Here is a 21,725-nt window from a genome sequence, read left to right as displayed (position 1 = left end):
CTGCTGAAAGTCAAGTTCATAAATATTTGTAGGGCTGATAAATATTTTTATGGTTTTCAATTCTAGTTTTGAACTCGAGTTAATGCAAAGGTGTAAAATCATGTTATCGGATGATGTAAAAGCATGTGTCGTAGACATTCCAGGTGAGGCTGGACGGGCTCTGAGCAACCTGATCTAGTAGAAGATGTCCCTTCTCATTGCAGGGGGGTTGGACTAGATGGCCTTTAAAGGTCCCTTCCAACCCAGACTATTCTAGGATTCTATGTTTCCATTTTCATTGTATATGTATATAAAATGTTCTTTTTTCATGCAAGATTCTTGCAATTTTTGCTCTTTTTCTATTGCAGGAATATTACATTCAATGGTAAGTCATAAAGTATTAGAAAGTGTAACAATATATAGGTCTGTGAAATGCATTAATGATGACTTATTGCAATAATATGCGCCTAGGCTTTATAGCATTCCTAAAGATTAATTTACTCAGGTGGAAAATTGTATGAAATATATACGTTACTTGGTTCCGGACATGGCAGAAGTACCTAGGTTGTTCATGGGCTCAGGCTTTGTTATTCTTAACAGATGACACTAACAAAACAGCATTTTATTTTATATAATTTCCAGGCTGTCCCTCTGACCCAGGTATTATTGATCAAATGGAAAACAGTCCAGAAAAGATATATCTGAAAGCTTTGAAAAAGAAAGCTGAATTGTTTTACTTACCATTTTGGAAAGAAAGATAGCCTGCCTTCATTTCTGTTGATTTCTTGACTTAATTTACTTACAATTCTATTTAAAAGAAACAAAAAAAAAATTAAGAAAACCTTCTTGAAACTTGTCAGTTGTTCTCTTAGCTGCTTTCCCTCAATATTTGCTAAATTAAATCTGGTAATTCAGAATTACTCTGTGGTAAGAATGTTGAATTTATCATCTTATTACAAAGTTGCACTGTAGCATATCCAATTGAAAACTAGGCTGTTTTTACATAGATAAAACCCCGTATTGTTGGATCGAGTTTAAAAATAAACATTAAACCCAGCAAGCCGTAGAAACTTTGGGTGTGGTAGACATCACGCACTAGAACGCTGCTTTAAATAACGGTGATTGCATTTGTATTATTTTGCATGGAAAAAGCAGATTATGCTTCAGGAAACAGCTTCTACCAAGTTTATGGTTGCAAAAGCAGGGATTAAAGGTAACCTGTGTCTACTCTGTTCTTTTTTGTCTCTCTCCTTTTGCAACCAAAATACACCTAATCCAGAATCCCTCCTGTAAAGAAGGTGAAAGGGTTGATATAGTTCCATGTTCTAGCACATTTGCAGGGCAGGGCAGAAATATTCATGGAACATATGAAGACTACAGCTGTACGTCTAGAGAGATTTTTCCAAGTTGAAGTGTTTGTCATTACTCGTGAGCAGTTGTACAGTGAATAACAACTGATGAAACACAGCCTTGAGTGAAATTTCAGTCAGGAGCATACATTTATGCTGCTAGTACTGCTGGCATCCATAGCCTGAGGTTTTGTATTGACTGACTCCCTGAGAACAACTCTGAGCCTACAGGACAGTCAGTACTGAGATTAACAGAGTTAAATCCACTGAGAGCAACAGAATTCCGCTCTGCTAGTAATGAAGTTTGCCTCTATGATTATTTTGCTTCAAATAAAGTTTTTATTTCAAAGAAAGCTTCTGACAAGTCATGCCCCCATTCTTAATTTTCAATATTTCTTTTTGAGGAAAGTCCCACCAAGAAAGTCTGGTGACAACCGAAGCAAATTGGGTACATACATCTGGTTTTAAAAAGAACCCATTTTATTTCTAGCTTATATTCTTTAGGCCTATCAGAGACAGTAATTGTGGAAATAAAAGTAGTATGAAAAGAAATCAGGAACTCAAAATGTCTGTTTATCTCAGATTCTAAATTCTGTAAAATCCTAACTTTATTGTTTGTTAGTACAGAATTCTTTTCCATACTTCTTAGATCTGGTCAATCAACTTTTATATCAGCATTGTAAAATCTTTGTTTATGGCCAGGCAGTTACCACTTGATTTTGTTTTTCTGCTTCTTTCATGTCTTTTTCTGCTACTCAGCAATAATAATCCCCTAGCTTTTTCCAAATGACGTCATTCATGTCTAACTGCTTTTCTGGGCTGGGACTTAAGGAAGACAAGCTTTCAAGCAATCTATTATTAAAAAAAAAAGCTAACAAAACCATACTATTTCTTTTTGGATCCTGAACCGTGGTAAAAATCTTTCTCTATGTTGACTGTCCCTTCTCTTACCCTTGCTACTTTTCTAATACCTACCTTACTGTCATTCAGATTGAAAGATAATCAAGGCGTAGGGTTGCTGTGTTTTGTTATGGAAAATGCTATGGGGACAGATCGGGCTGCCAGCAAGTATCAGAGAGCAAGCAATTTCAGATCAGTATAATTGTGCTGTCTGAAAAGGATGAAGATGTACCCAAGGATCCAAGTATGTAAATAGAAAGACAGAGGAAGAATAATTTGTGGGTTTTTCTTTTTTAAGAGAGTACTTTGCCATTTTCTGATTTGAAGCAAATATTGTCATACTTGTCCCTTTTGAAATAAACACATGCACAAATGTTAATAATTTAAGGATTACAGCTGTCTAAATCTGACATCATTTCCCAAACAAATTGTATAAAGCAAGAAAAATGCCAAGTTATAGACATAGGACTCCTCTTGCTCTTCTTTCCCATGCACTCAAGAAATTTCCTTGTGCTGCAGGTGATAAGGAAGCTGCCGTGTGAATAATAAATTCCATGTGAACCATCAGGAAATGTTCTGGGGTGAGCGGCGCACTGCATACACCAGTGCTTTGGTTGAGAAGTGGATTACAGAACTTGTGTGTGGCTTATTCTCTCTTGTCAAAGAGGTAGAGGAAGGATCTTTCATAATATTGTGTTTATTTTCAGCTAAAGAAAGAAAATGAAGATCACCGGTTTTAGAGCTAATAATTCTTTTAGTTCAGGCTTCCGTGGGTATGAATGAGACATGAGTGTTTGGAAGCTTTCTGGACTAAACCTGAGCAGGATTATTAGAAGGCAGCAAAGTTTAGAATGGTAAGACTTGACAAGGAACATTATTAGAGAAGACTGGTGCACGGAGCAGCTGAGTCTGTAGCCATGTGAGGAAGGAAGTACCAAAACCACACTGCTCTGTGAGTTGTGGGAGTGGATGATAGGAGAGGATAAGGCAACAGCACTTGCAGAAAATGTTACTCAGACTTCTCTTTCTCTTTCTACCTCCTCCACCAGACGCTTAGCTTAAAACTGGCAGGAAGTTGAAAATAAAAAAAAAAACCACCGCACAGCCAGCCCCCAAAGCAGTGCTCCAAAACTGGCTTTTGTTCACTTAATGGCAGGTATTGTTGTGAGTAGAATCCATTCTATCTGTATTGGGATAAAGGGCTTAAGATAGGTGAGAGAGATGGAAGGGAAAGTCCTGTATGGCCAGGAAGTTGCATGTTGCATATTGAACACTGTCAAGATCACAGTTTGTGGTGAAGTCTTTGTTTTGGCCTTTGAGGAAAGTCTGTTGGGGAGATGCAATACTATTATGTTGGCTTCAAAACTGACTAAATATCAGTTATGTTCTAAACCTTTCAATAGCCTTTAGCATCCCATCTGAGAGAGCATGTGTGCATACACATTCGCTTCTGCCTAAGGGATACCTTTTTAAAGAGAAGAGCACCCTAGATTTCTTAATTTTTTTGTTTGCACTTTGACTCTCCTGAAAGTAGAATGACTTTCAGACCGGGCCATGTCTGTAGGCTCTGAATGTGTCCCATTCAGAACTCAGCACACTCCCTGTGTTTGATCTGGCAGATGCAATTATGTACTTTAGTGAAATGATGGGGTTTTTTATTACTGGAAATTTTCACAAGTGCCACGGGATAATAAGCTAATAAGCTAATAAGCTTTCAGACCTAGGTTGAAAATTTCAAATCTCAGGTTTGCCAGCAAGGTGCCACTGAGGGTAGCCAAAGGGACCAACAGCCTGTAGTAGTACCTTGGCTTACTGAAAACTTGGAAATGTTTTCTCTCAAGATAGTAAACAATAAGAGTGGCAAAGACTAACTTCAGTGTTTAGATCATGGTTTAGATTCAGGTATCGACCAACCACCAACATTTTGTATGAGATCTTTGCTTTTTCTTGTTTAGTAATTCTAACCACATGAAGTAAGGCACATTCAGTTGAACGTGCTTTACAATATTTTGCGAGACTCATGTTTGTTATCCACAAGGAAAAATCTTTATGACTTTCTGTCACTGCCAATAGCGATGATGAGCATTAAGAAAACTCCATGTGTCCCTTAAGCTGTATATTTGCCTTTTGTTTCATTAGATTTATACCAAAATGTTAATTACACCCTCATGATTAGGTCTGAGTTTCCTTTAGTGCATAAGACAGACATTCAATGTCTGCTCTGTGTAAATGTACCATATCCCTTCCCCGTTTCACCACTGTACCTCTTGCTCTTTCAGGATGCAGTGTGTTGTTTGTGAAGCTTCAGGTGTGTATGTTAACCTAGCAGTATTAGTATTAAATTAAATAGTTCTTTCGTAAGATATAGTAAGTACATGAGTAATATGAATGAGTTCAACAAAAATCATAACACTACAGTTTTTAACAGTTTTTCGTACTGTTATAAAAATGCCGAGTGTTAAGCATAGTGTATGTTTGAAGAAAACAGGCTGCAACTGAGTGAAGCTATTAAGAACTGAACAGATTGTCAGGTCAGGTGTGATGCGCTCTCTTACTCAGGATGACACCTACATTCATGATAACCCAATCACAATGTCACAATTATTTATTTTAATTTCTCAGTGGGAAGAGGAAGAAATGTATGTGTTAGGTGTTCCTACCAATAGATTACTTGGCCCAAATGTTGCTGCTCCTTAAAGGTCCATGGCAACGTGATAATGTTGGGGTAATGGCTGAATGTGTCCTGGGCCATAGATTTCCACTCAATCTGTGAACAAGTGAAGTAGGGAAAACTCATTGTGGTCTGGAACCTGGAGACGGGGTTCTACCACATCTTATCATGCAGTATCAAGTCTTCAAAGATCCTTCATCAGTTCCATAGCAGATCTGTGTAGGTCACTGGAACATATAGGCATGTAACTTTTCATAGAATGGCAACTATGCTTAAATTCCTAAGATATGGTTAGCATGCTTAAAAGCAAATTTTTCCCAAGTGATTTAAAGCTGATACTACATATCTTTAAATAGAAATGTATATATTCAAGTAGAAATACTATGTGGTGGCATTTTCTATTTAGCTTGAAGAGATTCCTGAAGCTCAGCATGTGCCGTTTGAACTGGAGCCTTAAACCAGTCCAAGAATCTTCATTCCCTCTTCCCTGTGCCCAGCCAGAGCAGTCCAACTACAACACAGAACTGGCAAAGACCAGGTGGCGTTTTCCACCTCCCTCTTGTCTAAAGGAAAGGGTGAAACTGAAGTGGAGTTACCTGTACTCAGCCTTTTGCTTTGGGACCTTGTGCCTGAGCCACGACTTTGACTCTACTGTGCATGTAAGGGTGAATGAAAGAAAGGCTTCTATGTTAAAATATAGCATTAAGCAAAGCTAATTTTCTAAACTTCTCCCTAAGATTGCTGTAATAGCAACATAAGTGCAAGAGGTCTCAGGGTTTCAAAGAGTGACAGCATCATCAATGCAAATATTCTGAATGAAAGTAAAAACTTTATATTTATCAGAGAAGCCCCAAATGGAATAAGAGTTTCAAATTTACAGGTTTATTTCAAGGCCTAGATACTGCAAGGAAAGGAAGGCACATGAGTTTCCAACTGTCTAATGCTCTGTTAGGCACAGCTTTACACATGACTCAAAGATGAGGACAACTTTTGGGTTTGATTCTCTCAAGTACTCCATAAAAAATTCAGTCTTATTCAGTCTTCGTTTGCCATCCCCCACAAGATATAATGCCCTAATAGACACGCAGGATAGACTTCCCTAACCATGCCAGCGGCGATCACCTTGTGTACAAGAGCTCAGTATTTCTGGCAGGCATACGAGAAAGTTAGGTGGTGAGCGCAAACAAGACTGGGAATCCCTATGGAGGTAAAAGGACTGTGGAGTTTATTACAGTCCCTGGAGAAGTCTGCGTGTGGCCTTTGCGGGTGCAGGGAATCCTGTGCAGGCTTAGTGTCCATTAACCCTTTTGCCTGCAAAAGGGTTGCCAGTATAAAACTTGCAGGACTGTCTGCATGCATCAGTCACTTTTATATGTGTCGTGGTTTACAATATGGTACCCTTAAATATATGTAAAATTTTTAGCAAAGTTTTAAATAACGAGTTCAGCCCTTTTCATGGAGAGTTTTGAAGATTTTATGGAGTATTTTAATTTTCAAAATAGTGTATTTAAAATAGGTATTTAAAAATAAGCCAAAAGAAAATTCGTGAAGATGTGCAACTGTAACATGGCTGATAGAGATTAACTTTCGAAATAATAATTCTGTTAATAATAACAGAAGATTGAGGCGGGTTTATTAGTTTTAGGAAATGGCCTATCATACTTTGTAATGACAACGGTTACCTACTTAAACACTTAAAGATTCTTCTAAAAGTCACAGAGTCATCCCCAAGTAATGACACGGTTATATTCAAAACCCGACCAGTAGATTTGCTCAAATGTATATATTTAGTAAAACCACATACCCAGCTCAGGAGGTCTGTATGGATGTGAGCTGTGGTTTGCAAACCTTGTATAGTTGCAAGTGCTGAGTTCTGTTCTCAGCACATGTAGATCAGCATAACCCTGCTAAAGGTACTGGAGAACAAGCTCTCATGTATGTGTACTTTTTATTCATTTCACTGGCCAGGGCTGTAAGTGTGACACTTGCTATTTATATTAAGCATCTTTACAGAATACGCTTAGATTTTAGCACTGTTGTTACAGTGGTAATGTGTATTTCAACTTGCAGAAGAACTAACTCTCCCTACTGGGTGAGGTTTGCATTATGATGTAAGGCGTGAATGTGTTCTAGTAAAAGTCAACAGCAAGAGCTTTCTGTTTTGGTGAGAGTGTGGAGATTCTAAAGTAATTAAATTAATGTTTTAAATGGCAACAAGTTCCCTTTCCTGTTAAAACTCTAAATTCTTGTTTTAAACAGTGGCATTAGATGGAGGACCCCACATGACACTAACCTTTTTCCATGTATATTCACAATATTCTAGGGATATTTTTCTGTGTTTGTAAGTATAGAGAAAGCTGAGAACCAGGGCATTAGTTCCAGAAATTTCATTCAGATTGATTAATTTACTTATTTACTCAGTCTGTCCAGTTGTGCACCAAGCTTCACTCTTCTTTTAAAGCTCTTGATTTTGAGTTCTCTTCTTGTTGAGAAGCCCAAAAGATCTGCCTAGAGAAGGCTGTTCACTTTCTGCTAAAGTGTTACAAGGTAAGTGGATTGTGAAAATCAAATTTTCAAAACATTTTTGAGATATCAGTAGATTAGACGAGGAGATAGAAGCAACTCCACGTTGTTAGATTTCATTTTACCTATTCACCTATGACATTAATATCTCTTGTATGTGTGTGTTTATCAGACCTTCCACCGACCACTTTTGACTCACAAATTTGAAAGGAAATCACCAAAAGTTCTCAAAAGTTAAAAAAAGACAAACACAAGGCAGTTTTGCCAAATGACTATTAAAAGGGACGAATTATCAGAGAATTATAAGCAATGTGTTTTACAGTATGGTGAGTTTTTCACAGAAAATCTGGTGTAACTCTGGTCCTTCAGCCTCAGTAACCTAGTTAAATCTTGCTTGTAATTGACAGCAAGTTAAAAATGCTGAAATATCAGGGAATCTTTTTTTTATAGCATCTAGGCCCCCTTATTATGACCATTATACATTATACAGGACCAATCCTTATTATTGGGAAATTTATTGTATGAAAATATCAATATGATCTTACGAAATGTCATGTCTGAGGCTTTCAAGTTCAAGTCCTTGCATATCTGATCCAAAGAGCAGCATCTTCCTGCCCTCACATCTAGCCACCAGCTTACCCATGAGTGCAAGAATGTGACAGACCATGCAGGTATTTCACAATTTTTCAGTATTCTTAGCTTCACCAAAACATGTTACACAAGCTCTGATGCATCAGAAAAGGCAAAGCAGACTCTATCTCCGTAGCAAAATCAAGACATGTATAGAGGGAGTGAGTATGGAACTGGAAAATGAGCAACAAAGATATTTAACACTGAATCAAATGTTCCAGACTGATTTATCTTTAGCACCTACCTAAAGGAAAAGCACATGATGAAAAGCACTTGAACTCCTCAACTGTTGTGTGCATACCTGACTTTTTTTTTGAGTTAAAGTCAACAGTTAAGCAGTGAAGAGAGAAATCATATTTCGAAGGTAATATTCACAAAAAAGTTTAACCTTTGTGTAGCTGATGTTAGTCAAAGAATTTATGGACGAGTTCTTTTGAATGTCTCCCAGACTTTTTTTTTTTGTATTGCATCATTGTGCTTGAGCAGTTATGACAACACTCCTTTTATTTTGGAACATTCTTCTTTTTCTCTCAGTACAGTGCAATAAACACGTCTCTAACTAATCACTTGCAAATCCTTTGCCCAACATTTCCTATAAGTTTTCACTGCAGACGAGCTAAGAGTATTTTTAGTGTTAATTTGGTTTGGCTTTACTTACGGCACTCTGAGTTTGGGAAATTTCTGAATATCATTTTCAGACATGTTCTGGAAAGGAAACACATGGTATATATCACAAAATTGTCCATGGGAACACCCCGTGACTTACAGAAGTGTGCATATTCAGAAATACGGCATGAAGTTTCAACTGAGAGGAACATAAAGTGCATAGAAAAGCAATGCAGGATAACAGCCTGCCCACCCCATGGCTCATGAGAGAAGTGAACCCATTTCAACAGAAAATACTCTATATTTTTTTTTGTTTTGCTGGATGTTTTTTACTTTATGTTGCTGACAGTTGTGTTTAGCTAGGAGGGTAATAAACACCATGTGTATTTTTTAACGTACAATGGATTTCAACTAAATAATCACATCTAACTTCAAAGAGAAGTATTTCTGTAGCTAGAATGTTTTAATGATAGGTTGTTAAGAAGATCTGTAAGGAGAAGTAAAATCTTAAACCAGGTATTACCAGATGAGAGTTGGGTAAATTTGTTTGTTTACCAGCAGACGAGCCATTCTTCCAGTATTAATCTCCAATTAATGGGACTGTGTGCAAAGTTAAAGTCAAGTAATTTGCTTTTCTGATTTGGGTTCTAACCCAGATCTTTACTGATGTTATATTGTCACATTGACTTACAGACAAGGTTAACATCCATCCCTGCTCTGCTTCTCAAAAGAACTGGAAATAAGATAATGCTTTTCATTGTACACTGCCATCACCTAGCATACAGGAAGACATATCCTTTATGTATTTATTATTAAAGAAGTCTTGAGATACTATAATTCATCTCAGTGGACAGCATCAGACAATTAATAGAGAGCTACATCGTGGTAACATCCTATGCTACTGGGTGTGGGTGTGAGCTCAACAGAATGTGCATGTTCTGCTTGAAATCATCATCGGTGGTATTATTCCTGACAATTTTGGAATTCTGCTTCTCACAGTAAATGTAAAAGGACAGGATATTTCAAATGTTTTTTTAAACACTTGTAGTTTTAAGGCAATGTGCAATGAAATGCCCTTTGTAAAGGGCTGTTCCTAGTAGGGAAGGCAAACTTCTACCATAGATTCTGATTTTATGCTATTTTGCTTCACATCTTTTTAGTACAGCTAAAAAATACGCTATTTAAGTGACTTTCAGAAGCTAGGTATATTGAATGCCTTCATGTCTGCAGAGTGAATTCAAGCAAAGTTGTGCATGACTGAAAAGTTTCAGGGTAAAATTGTAAATTTTAAAACAGAGCACCATTTGCTGGAGTTTTGTCTAAGAACCTTATCTGTAACATCACAGTCTATGTAAAATCAGATGTTCTAGTGAGGAGATATAGCTGGAAAACTTCTCGGTCTTAAGACCAGCCTCAGCAGCCTAACAAAAATCTTCCTACAAACTGGGATGGGGGGGAGAGTGGTCCCCCTTCAACCATAATACAGCAATTAGACTGCAGATTACTGCTGACCTGAGCTGAGATGTGCTAAGTCTTGAGAGCTTTGCAGATGCTGCTGCAGAGAGCCAGCCCCTCTCTTCTTCCATCATGTCCAACTCCAAGTTTAGGGCAGATTCGTGCATTACGAAAACTTTTGAGAAAGTGTTTTGTTTAGTTGATCACAAGAAGCTTTGCAAACACTCTTTGGAAAATGGATGATAGCCTGATTCTTTCTGTCTTTCTTACTGCCGACAATAAGAAGTTTCTAATTGCACATTGGTTCATAATGCTATCAAAGAATTTCAGGACAGAACAAATCCTATCTCTGTTTTCCAGCACTATTTTGCCTCTGGGAGCACTCACAGGAGTAAAACACATAAAAAATGTACTCCCTTTATGGAGATGGCTTGCAGGATTTACTGAAGAATGATAATTTTCTCTGAAGACTTTCTAAGCTTGTCTCTGGAATTCTATTCTGGCAATAAACCTGACAAATAATATGGGTTTAAACTCTCATTAAAGGTCCATGTTGCTGTTTTAAATATTAGAGAATTTTATTAGAGTAAGTTACATGGAATCCCTCTGGTTTTATTCCTACTACATCTCATCTGGACTTTCCTTGTGGTAGCCACTAGATACAGAAATGTGGTTTTGAAACCAGGATGTTATTCTGAAGAATAAGACAGCAATATTTTTATGGTCAGGTTTACCATATAGATCTGACAATAGATACAAAACCTGCAAAAGCTCAGTCTTAACAGTTTCTTCTGTGCATATGTAATTTGTCAGTTTCCAACAACTTATAAAATGTAAAAAGATATTTCGTAGAAAACCCATTCATACAGAGAAGAATTTTTTTCAAGATTGCATTGTACTCTAGAATATTCCACTTAAAGTCTCCTCTTGTTGTTCTGCTTACCAGGTGAACCTTTTTTGCATTACACAATTGACAAGTAGGTCAAAAGCTTAAAAAAAAAGTCTCAGCAGACACGAGCAGCTGCTCGCTTACTTAATAGAAAAGCATCCCTTGAATCTGTTAGGATGTTTCTGGAAAAATGCTGCACTCCGAGCTATGTATTTACAGAAACACTCTGGAAACAATAAAAAATTACACAAATCACTTAGGAACCTCACAAACTTCTATAATTTCATAATGCTTCCAGAGCCAGAACTCCCACTCCAGCCACAGATCCTTAGTGCTTGAGCTAAGGAGTATCTCTTAGGGGTTAGTAGGATAAATCCCATGACACACATCTCAATATTCCTGACTCCACCCAGTAAGAGGGAGGGGTAATATCCTGTTCCTACAAAAGGTGTTCGAAAATTTTTATGTCGCATTTCAATGAAATGTCAAAAATCTTGATACATTAGGGCAAGTAAATAAAAAATAAGAAGTCTTTAGAAGAGATATGTGTAGGTCTCCCCACTATGACTAATTTTACAGATCACCAAAATGACTACTCTTGGGGAAAATGGAATAGTTAATATTTGGGGTAAATAAAAAAAGGAAATCAGTAAACTGGACTACTAATAAAAGTTCTTACACATCTTCGTGGATGTGTATTTAAGAGCTGAAAACAGCAGCTATGTCAATGGAAGTTGTCAGCTTTTCTAAAGTTCAGCCAAGTTGTTGGTAAAGCCTGGAGCAATGTTGATTTAAACCCACTGGGACTTTGCTCACTAGGTTTGGGGTTCTTAAAGTTCATTGATTTTGTGTATTGCTGCAGAAGAAATCTAATTTTAACTATAGAGGCGTGAAATAGTGATCACAATAAAAGGCCAGTGATCTGACCAGATCTGTGTCTTCTTTAGTAGGAGAGCGCAATTAATAAATGTGAGTTTTCTATAGTTAGTACTTGAAAACAAGCACTTCCTACAAAGGAAGAGATGAATTTAAGACAAGACTGTGGTTTTATAACTTCACTGTCAGTTTAAAAAATACTAAAATACATGCATATTAAACAACATGCTTGGGTTCCCAGCATTCCATATTTAAAGTAAGATGTCTGGCTGATTTTAGCAAAGACGTTTACTTCTCATATTTATACCTCAGTAACCATCTGTGAGCTAAGTAATTTGCATCTGCCAATGCAAAGTAAGGAGGAGTCAAAACTATCACTTGATTGGAATTTTACAGGGAGGAATTTTACAACTCTACTTACCAAAAACCTTTGTCCATTTATGCTGTGCTTTCTGACGACTTTCTCACAGTCCTTATACTTCAGCTGTCAATGAAAAGAAGGTGATTATTGCACCCTTAATTATAAGAATAGACGTAGTTAGCTTTGAGTAGATGGTTCAAGATAAAATTTTGTATGCTAGAGCCTGTTGAAATGGCTCGTTTTGTTCTGTGAACATGGATTTTTAAGACAAAGATTCTTCAGATGACTTTTCATCCATGTAGGAACATAGAATTCCTCACATCTAAAAACCACCCCACAGTTGCCTGGCCCAAAGAAATATTTGGAACAGAGACGGCTGTGGTACTGACTGGGATGAACATTTGCAGAAAACCAAAGTACAGCAAAAACCTCAGTGTATTGCAATACTGAAGCCCTGATGCCAGTTGCTGATCCCTGATCCCGCAACAATTCATTGTTGTGATGAAAAAGCTTCCTCTGCTCGATGGAAATGTCGCTTGTTAATCCTGGAAATTATCTATAATATTTATAATATTTGGAAAGCTTTTCCTCAATATTATGTTTTCCAGTAGCATCTAGGACAAGGCCGTGCATTTTAGAAGTTGATCATGTACATAAGAAAGAAAGCTCCTGGTCCTACCAGGCAAAAATTTAACAGTAATTTTGGGGGACATGGGAAAAAAAAAGGGGGGTGGAGCGCCAAAAAACTAGCCACGTTTAGCAAGACATGACTCTTAAATATTTCCAGTGGGTGTCTTAAGTTCTTTTTTATTTGAACAGTATATAATGTGAGAACACAGCTTGTATTTTTGATCCGGCTAGACTATATCTTTTCTGTTTAAAGTTGATCAAGTCCACACCAGAAGGAACCCAAAGAGTGGGCAGGCAAAGTGACTTTTTGGAGCCTTCAGGACAGAAGAATGGCTCTGGTCCTGCTTGAAACTTTGGTTAGTGAAAGTTGCGCAAACGATCCTGTGCTGCTGGGATAATTCCCCTAAAGCAGATCACATCTTATAGGGAGCATCATGTCCTTTCTTAGTTCTATCCTATTTATTCATTTTAAGGAGTAATCTTGTGCTACATGACAGCAGATCCTGAAAACACCTGAACAGCTGAGATAATATTTTTAGGAGCCACCCTCAGTTACTCACACGCAGAAACAGACCTAACTCTGCTAAATATTTTAGGATACAAATTACGACTTTGGTGCGGACTGAGGACTTAAACCTGGAAAAAACGTCTCTTTCATATAGTGAGTGCTATCATGACGTTACCAGCACAAGTCTGTATGCAGCAGTGAGCAACTGCTATACGTGACAGAACATATCAGAGTGATGGAGACCCAACCTCATTCTTCAAGTCATTGATGAAAAATACCGCTTAGCTATTCAAAATAACCCTCAGGATATTACAAATATGAACATCTTTACTTTTTCTAAAAAAAAACATGTTGAGTCTTTAGAAATATTTGAAAGTTTGGTTCTTTATTGGTCCTTCCCTATTCTGAATGCATGGTTTAAATTAACAGAGGCTTTAAGTTAACACACCTAGAATCATAAATTAGATGTTGTTACTGTTAAGTATGAAGAATTCTTATTTGACAGAAACTGAGGACTTTATTCCTACCAGTAATACGTCATAGTATTGTTACTTAAATTACTGATGTGTATGCTGGCTGAATTTTGCTAATATGACGGTGTAAGCGAACAATGAATTGATGAAAATATTACCACTGCCCTGTACCGTGACCAATCATTTCAGGTAGGAGAAAACCCCACAATTATCGCAGTTTAGGAGGAAAAAAATTTGCTTATCCCTCTTGGACTTGAATTCTGGACTTTGAACATATGGCTGCAGGCAAAATCTATTAGTCAGATGCAAATAAAGCATAGCTAAGGTATAACATTCGACCCATTAATGATATGCGTGAGGAAAATTATCTGAGTTTACCTAGGGGGAAGATCTGGTCACTTATGGCAGTTGCCCAGAGCTGGCTGACTTAGGCTGACGTTATTGTCTTACATGACTTTAAGCAGCTTTTGCTCTGCTTCACCTCCCCAAAAGTGGAATGCCAAGATTATCTCTACCCTGGGGGGGTATCTGGATCAGCAGAAGAGGGGTTACTCAAAAATTAGTGTAACTGGGCCCATTCAGTTATGATCGAACTTACAGTTAATCCTTTTATCACTGTTAAGGATATCATTACCAGCTCTTTCAGGAAGCCGTTTCCCTTCTTAGTCTCTTGGAAACGGTGATCCAAAGCCCCATGCACCAGTGTTGTAATGGTTTTTGTATTTGTCTGAAGTTGCCTGTTGATAATGATCTCATCTGTTCCATCTCCAATTCTTCGTTTCACTTTCCTGTGCCACTAACCCTTGCACTCCAAAATTAGAGGTTTGCAAGTAGCTGGCAGTTTCACTTCTCTGGAGATTTGGTAGATACAGACTTTGTGTTTGATCTGCTTGTCTTTATTAGCTAGTTTTGCATTCTAGTATCAAACTTGCCTCAGCTCCCCAAAGAAAACTCTAATATAGGAGCCGTTCAAACAATAAATTTTGCATGATTTCAAAATGAAGCCCAAACTGTTCCAGGTTTTACAAGTCTAGTCTGACAGCTCACTTGAAAAGTAACCAGCTATGCTGGCATTACTTGAAAATCTTCCCAAATCTTCTGATCGATCTCAATGTCAAATTCCAGGCTGAGAGTTTTGGACTTTGGGAGGAATGTATTCAGTTGCAAGGGAGACACAGCAGGCATTATCTCCGATGTGAACTGAAAAATTAGCAACTTACAGAGAACACACAGAAATGAAATTTCAGTAAAATTGTCTCAGTTTTACACATTCCTGGGCAATTACAACAGTGTCCGCATTGCTGTGCAGAGGATATATATTGGTAGTGAATTCCTGTATGGCCATTCACAGTATTCAATGTGGAAACTCCTCTGAATTGTATAATGACATTTACAGATTGTCACGAGTGAAAAATGTATCAGAAGAAACAGAAGCTCCTAGCTAGTCACACACGGTAATGTCAGAAAAAGTAACAGTGACAGGAAAGAAGGGGTAGCTAGTAATCTTGAGCCATGAGTTTTGCCCAAGAAGTTTTAGAATGGCGAAGTCAAACCAAAAGCTGAAAGGTTTTTCCAACTGAGCCTAAAAGAATTAGGAGTCTGTGTATCCACAGCTGTTAAGTTCCGGGCTGGATTCTCGATTAGCAAAGATATTCATAGACTCATTTGTGAACACCGCACAATTTGAAAAAAAAAAATCTCTCTTCTGAAAATCATTGACCTAGAAAACTGGTAATCTTCACACATTAAAGCCTTCTACAGCTGTTAATATATGTTATATCAACAACTCTTGTAGTACAGCGTGTATTTTCTCTGAAAAGCCATGAGTTTCTCTTATACCCAATTTAAAACACACTTTCAAGATTCATTTATATGTTTCGCTGGCCAGTTTAGCTCGGGATCTTAATTGTTAGTGGTTTTGCTTTTAGTTTTGCAGCAAGCTTTGCCCATTATAAAAATATGTAAATTTAGCACAAACAATATTACAGTAATTTGCTCCTCCATCATACAAAGACAAGACACAGTTAAGCTTACCGTCCTAAAATATTCTGCTAAGTCATCTGGGTTCCACGCAAGCACGTCTGAACGGTGGGGAATGTTTCGCAAATCCATTGTAAGTTTTCTCCTCTAGGCAGTTAGAGATCGTTCATAGCAGTACTAGCGATGAAACAGCCATTCGGTCCCTGCGTGTGAGCACCTCCAGCCTGTCCAGTAATTCCTTGCTTAAAACCCAGGTTCTTCTGTTTAAGACCTGGCGTTTTTTTTAATTTAGAACTGTGTTGTTAGGACATCCAAGAGAGATACTGCTTCCTCTAATACAAAATGGTCTCTTCTCAGAAAAGTTGTCAGCTAGTCAGCCTTACCACTTCCTTTGTCTGAATATAAATAAGTAAACAAGGAAGCACAGCAAAGAGTTGAAAGTGTTCTTCCTGCTACATTTAAGTAAGCTCCTATGGACCCTATTTGCTTGTAATTGCATACATAAATATTTACATATTTACACACTCTGTACAGTATAAATATATTGGCATATTATCTGCATAGATATCGGTTACTGCTTCTGTACAAGTCTAACCCAGACAAGCCCCCCTCCAAAGAAGAACACATTCACTTAAGAGAAACTTCTTCCACTTACCTCACTACCTGAAGTGTCACACTATCTTTCTTTGATTTGTACAACAATAAAAGTTGTTGGAGGTCTACAGAAGGAGATATGCATGAATTAGGGATGGAATTATAGTCAGTATTCCTTCAAATAAGGAATCTCTCAGCTAAACTAAAAAATGGACAAGCTTAGGTGAAAAATTATCACATAGTCGTTTCAGTGCTCCATTTCTCATCTACCTCTAACAAGGATTTTTATGGCTGAAAAGAATCCACAGAACCATAATATGACCACAGGGACATGACAGACTGCATCTGTAATGTATAGCCAACTCAGGCACCAGCCTACCAGTAGGTACCTTTGCTGAGACTACATTTACTAATTCCAAATGTGCTGTTTTTAAAAAAGCCAGCATGTCCATTCTCCCTTCTCTTCCTTCCAGTGTGGTGCTGGTGTGAATGCTTGGGGTCGCTGTTCCCATCCGCTCCAGCAGGCTGCACAAAAGGTGGTATTTTGTAAGCTTCATATATTAGTAAGAATAGATGCATAGTTCTGAAGCACTGGAAAGGACAGTATGTCTTCTTTCTAATGAAATGCATCACTTTCACTATTTCTAGTCATTGAAGACCTTCTAACCTTGGGTCTGTAATTTGCAAGTATATTTGCATACAAATGCATGTATTTGAGTTCATATCTACAAGTCTCTATAGTATTGTATATAAGAGTTTTCCTTTTGAAATTCAGTCTGATGTAAAGTAGCGTACTTTTTGTGGAGAAATTTTGGTAAATGACGGCAGCGTAGTATTTAAAACTCTAAACTGCTGTAACAGCTGTTCTAAACAGTGTAGCATTTATCAAATACATGATACAGCAGCGTTTTATGGGTTCTTATTTGAAATTACCTGTATGAATCATCTGAGGCACGTACTGACAGTTTCACAGAAATATCATCACCTCTCCATTGTAAATCTTGGTCTGGGGACAAAATAGGACTAAATTAACTTGTGACAAAGAATCCCCAAAGGAGAAGTTGTTTTGACGGCGCATTAGCAGCCATGGTAAAGGGGAGATTACACAGCATACATCTCAGACCCAATCACACATCGTGTCTTTCAACAGAGAAACAAGTTTCTTAAAGTTCAGAAACAGGAAGAAGCCTGTGCTATAATTTCAAATTGTTTGTTCTATTAAAGTATTTCATTACCTTCTAATCTGATTTCTATCCCAAATCCTGCGTAGCAGCTTGTCCTGGTTTGAGGTAAAACAGAACCAATTTTCTGGTTTGTAATTTTACTTTTTAGCTGGGCCTCATCTAACTGACTAAAGTCTGAAATTAACAGCGTATTGTTCAGAAACTGTTCACTCTGAGTGATAAGACCTGGTTATACCAAGGAATGGTATGCACAGGGGCTCTTGCTTAGACTTATTGCTATAACAACCAAGGGCAGCTAACTTCACTGTTTGCCCCATTAGAGGGTCAGAAGTGGAGAAGTGTAGAGGGGTCCCACCTGCAGGGAGGAGCAGATGGGACAGGTGACCCAAAGCTGACCAGCAGGGTATTCCATCCCACCTGCATCACACTCAGTATCAAAGCTGAGGGATCAAAGGGACAAGGCTGCTTTGGTTCGCTCTTTCTTCAATGGTCGATGTTTGAGGAGGACCCTGTCTGTTCGTCTGCCTTTGATTCCGATCCGAGCATTCCTGACTCTAGTTCCGGAATTCAGCTCCTGTCCCTCACTGGCTCCAGTCTGGGACTTTCCCTGTGTCTGCGGGTGGCGCGATCGTCATCCTGGGAGCTGGATACGGTTTGGTATATATTGTATACTGTTTTTTCTCTTTAATTTTGATTATTCTATTATTATTTCTTCTTTCTTTATTTATTATTATTTTCATTAAAGTAGTTTTGTTCTTTTTCTAAACTCATAAATCTCCTTCTCTCTTCCCCTCCTCTCTGAGGAGAGATGGGGGGAGGGCCATCTGTCGTTCTGATTGGCCAATCTGGCCAAAACCACGACACAGCTCTAATTTCAATTGTGTTATTCCCTACTTGTACTAATATAAAACTAATTGGTCTGGTCAAAATTTATTCTGATGATGTTATAGAAGAATCATAGCATCATTTATTCTGGTGCTGAGATAGAATCATAGAATCGTTTAGGTTGGAAAAGACCTGTAAGATCATTGATTCCAACCATTAACGTAGCACTGCCAAGTCCACCACTGAATCATGTCCCTAAAGACCACACCTACACATACAAGAGATACAAGAGGAGACAGGAGAAAAGCAGTCTCCTTTAAAGTCAATCTCCTTGTCTAGAAAGCAACTATCACAGAAATTCCAACACATTTACTTAACCATTGTTATTTGGTTGGATCCCGTCTACATCACTGTGAGTACGTTATAGCTATATGTGTATTTCACGCATTTTGCAAAAACCCAGCTGCAGGAGTACTCGAGCTTTGTCTCTGTCTAGAACTTCTTTTGTAATGTGATAAACACATAGGATGTGGTGGCCAAGCGAGGCTTGCTGAGGAAACATCACTTTGTATTTTCTACATTTGAATTTTCAGATATACTGCTAGATTAGTGTAACAATTTTAAATTGCGTTTCCAACCTATGTATGTATTTGAACGTATCAATGGAAAATGTTGTTCAACTCACAAGTAACCACGTATGAGTCATGCTCCCCAATCCCAACCAGACTGACGAGAGTTGTTTTGAAAGATGCTTTTAAATGTCTGTCTGTGTGGCCCAGAAAAGCAACGTGGCAAATCCCATATTCCACAAAAGGAAACTCTTGATCCCAGAAAAAGGCCCCCACATTATTGCCTCACTCTTTTAATTGTTCTTCTGTTCACTTTTCATGTATTTTCCAACTTGTTTGTTATTTCTCTTTCTCTCTTCAGTGTCACTCCAGAATTGGCACTTTCTCTCAGCTGCTTCTGTTGCCTCCAGTGTCCTCTGCTCAGAGAGGCAATTTCAACACTGACGGTCACCAAGAGAGGAAATCGAGAGAGAGAAAAAGCTGAATGTCCACACTTGTGCAAGCCCACATACCAGAATCTCTAGCCAGATCTGGGCAGGAGTGTACGGGAGGGTGTCTGGGAAGCAACCACAGCTGATTTTTACAGAGGAAGACAGAATGACCGCAGGGTTAGCATTAGGGTAGTTAAATGAACTGCAGCCGACAGACAGGGCCACAGAGGGTTCCTGGGGAAGACTGCCAAGTTTGACAGGCTACATGCAGAAATTTTGTTGACAACTAAATCCATCTCAGAGGCGACAATCTTAACTGTCTGCTGGGAATGATCACATGCTTTGAATCTTAGTAGTTCAATCTTATACCGCAAGAAATGAAGACACACTAAGTAGGCAGAACACGATAGACCTGTTCCATAACATAATTTGTTATATACTTCAGTTGGCAATCTTCCATGAAATGGATTTTAAGCTTTTAGATATTCAAATGCTGAGAAATATTGACCTTACAGCTATTATCACACGCATACCTTTTCTGTTGTGACCTTTTTTCCCCTCCTTTTAAAGAAGTAGGCCTTTTATAGTTGATGCCTGCAGTGATACAACCTTCACATAAAAAAATGTGTCTCTTCAAATAAGAGCTGCCAGTGGTAGAGTTCTTTCAGATGTAGCGATGGTCTGGTGACTGATCTTTGAAAATGTGAGAGTCTAACCATCTCAGGCAGCGCAGGAAGGAAGTTCACACTGCCCACATTCTGCTGCCTTCAATGAGCCTCACTATTTTCCAGATTCTCTCACCTCTTTTCGGTGGTCCATCCCGCAGCACCCTGTTTTAAGTAGAGTCAGAGGCTTACTTTGAACAGTTTTCCAAATGGCTTATTTTTCTAGAAGAACTCATTTTACATGTCAATTTTCCTAGAGCAAAGCAAAACAAGTTCAAATCTCATAAAAACTTAGTCTTCATGTTCACCTCAGTCCCAAAGCAAAGTGGATCTTTATGACATGTTTTTATTTTGCCCAGCCCAGTTTTGTTTTTAGAAGCCTTGGGTACTTTCTTCCTTTTATCCTGGGAATACTTACCATTGCCACCCTATATTTCCTCTTTTAACATTGTATGTCTTATTCCCAGGCTGCGTACCTATCTATAACACAAGAAAATAATGCTTTCATTTTTATACCCTTTAAAAATCACTGCTGTATTGTTATAAAATCCTTGCTGTCTTTAATTCTCACTGAGCCACATCTTCTCCTCCTCAAATGTCCTTATCCATTATTTCTTTAATTCTTGTGGTCAAGTGTTAGCCTTGACTTTGCAATGTCTGTACATTAATATAAGATCCAAAACTGAGTCTTTGCCAACTTAAAAAAGCTCTTTTGTAGGAATGGAACTACGAGTCTTCCTCACCACCTAGTGGCTGAGTCACAGACTGACGCCAAACACTAACGACTGCTGTTTTAAAGAACGGGGATGGACACTGTACAAATTTGATACTTATGTTATGTATATGGCACTTCAATGGGACTAGCAGTCGAAGGAGATGCTAACCAACCTACCTGCATCTGAAATATATGGTTTGAATAAAACTGTGTCTGAGATACTGGCTTCAAATCCAATTTCACCAAAGAAAAAAAAAAAAATAAAAATTTCTGCATACTCTCTGAACTCAGCCCTCAGCAATGATTTTCCTGGATGGAAAAAAAATAAATTGCATACTCAAAGAAGTGTATTTTCCATTGCTAGTGAATTGCGTTACTTTGACTAGGTAGAAATACAGAGTTTAGGCAATTCTGAAATACCTGAAATCCTAGAACACAGCCACTAGAGTGCAGTTGAACTCTATTCAGAAAACAGAATCAAATATCTATTAAGGTGCTGTAAAAAAAAGGCAAGTAGTTAGAGATATTCTAGCAAGAGTACTGTTTTTTCAGGTGCATATTTTATTGCACTCTGTTAGGGTCGTAAGTGGCATAGAATGTTCTACTTTGTCCAGAGACACTGCAAACAAGTTCAGAGGAGAACACCTAGCAGGCCTTAGAAACAACGTCTACTGAGCAAAGACTGAAAAAAATGTTTTGTGTAGTCTGGGAAAGGGAAGTTGGAAACGAAGGAAGGAAAAAGGGGACAAACTTAGTGATTTTGGGTGATAGCAGTCAGTTGTTCTTGTGACCTGTGAATGCTCTGCTAACAAGAAAAGCAGCTGCGAGCTTGAAGAGTAGATATTGCAGATTGAAGAACTCTCCTGCCCAGTTTTGGACTGTTCAGTGCAATTCAACAGCTCAATTCATAAA

General features: G+C 38.1%; 2 protein-coding genes across 2 annotated transcripts in view; one reads left to right on the top strand and one right to left on the bottom strand.

Annotated features, from left to right (window-relative positions):
• Positions 1-16,209, bottom strand: part of LCP2 (lymphocyte cytosolic protein 2) — a 32,816-nt gene extending 16,607 nt beyond the window's left edge. Inside the window, exons 1-4 of the mRNA XM_074604284.1 lie at positions 15,885-16,209; positions 12,300-12,362; positions 8,711-8,757; positions 721-786 (exon numbers count right to left, since the gene is read on the bottom strand). Coding sequence (XP_074460385.1) covers positions 721-786; positions 8,711-8,757; positions 12,300-12,362; positions 15,885-15,962 — 254 coding nt within the window. The 5' untranslated portion in view covers positions 15,963-16,209. The remainder of the gene's footprint in view (positions 1-720; positions 787-8,710; positions 8,758-12,299; positions 12,363-15,884) is intronic.
• Positions 1-21,725, top strand: part of KCNIP1 (potassium voltage-gated channel interacting protein 1) — a 508,397-nt gene that overhangs the window by 19,820 nt on the left and 466,852 nt on the right. The gene's annotated exons all lie outside the window — the stretch shown is intronic.

Source organism: Larus michahellis, chromosome 11 (assembly GCF_964199755.1).
Source record: "Larus michahellis chromosome 11, bLarMic1.1, whole genome shotgun sequence".
Classification (NCBI taxonomy): Eukaryota; Metazoa; Chordata; class Aves; order Charadriiformes; family Laridae; genus Larus; species Larus michahellis.
This window is presented reverse-complemented; position numbering and strand designations above follow the sequence as displayed.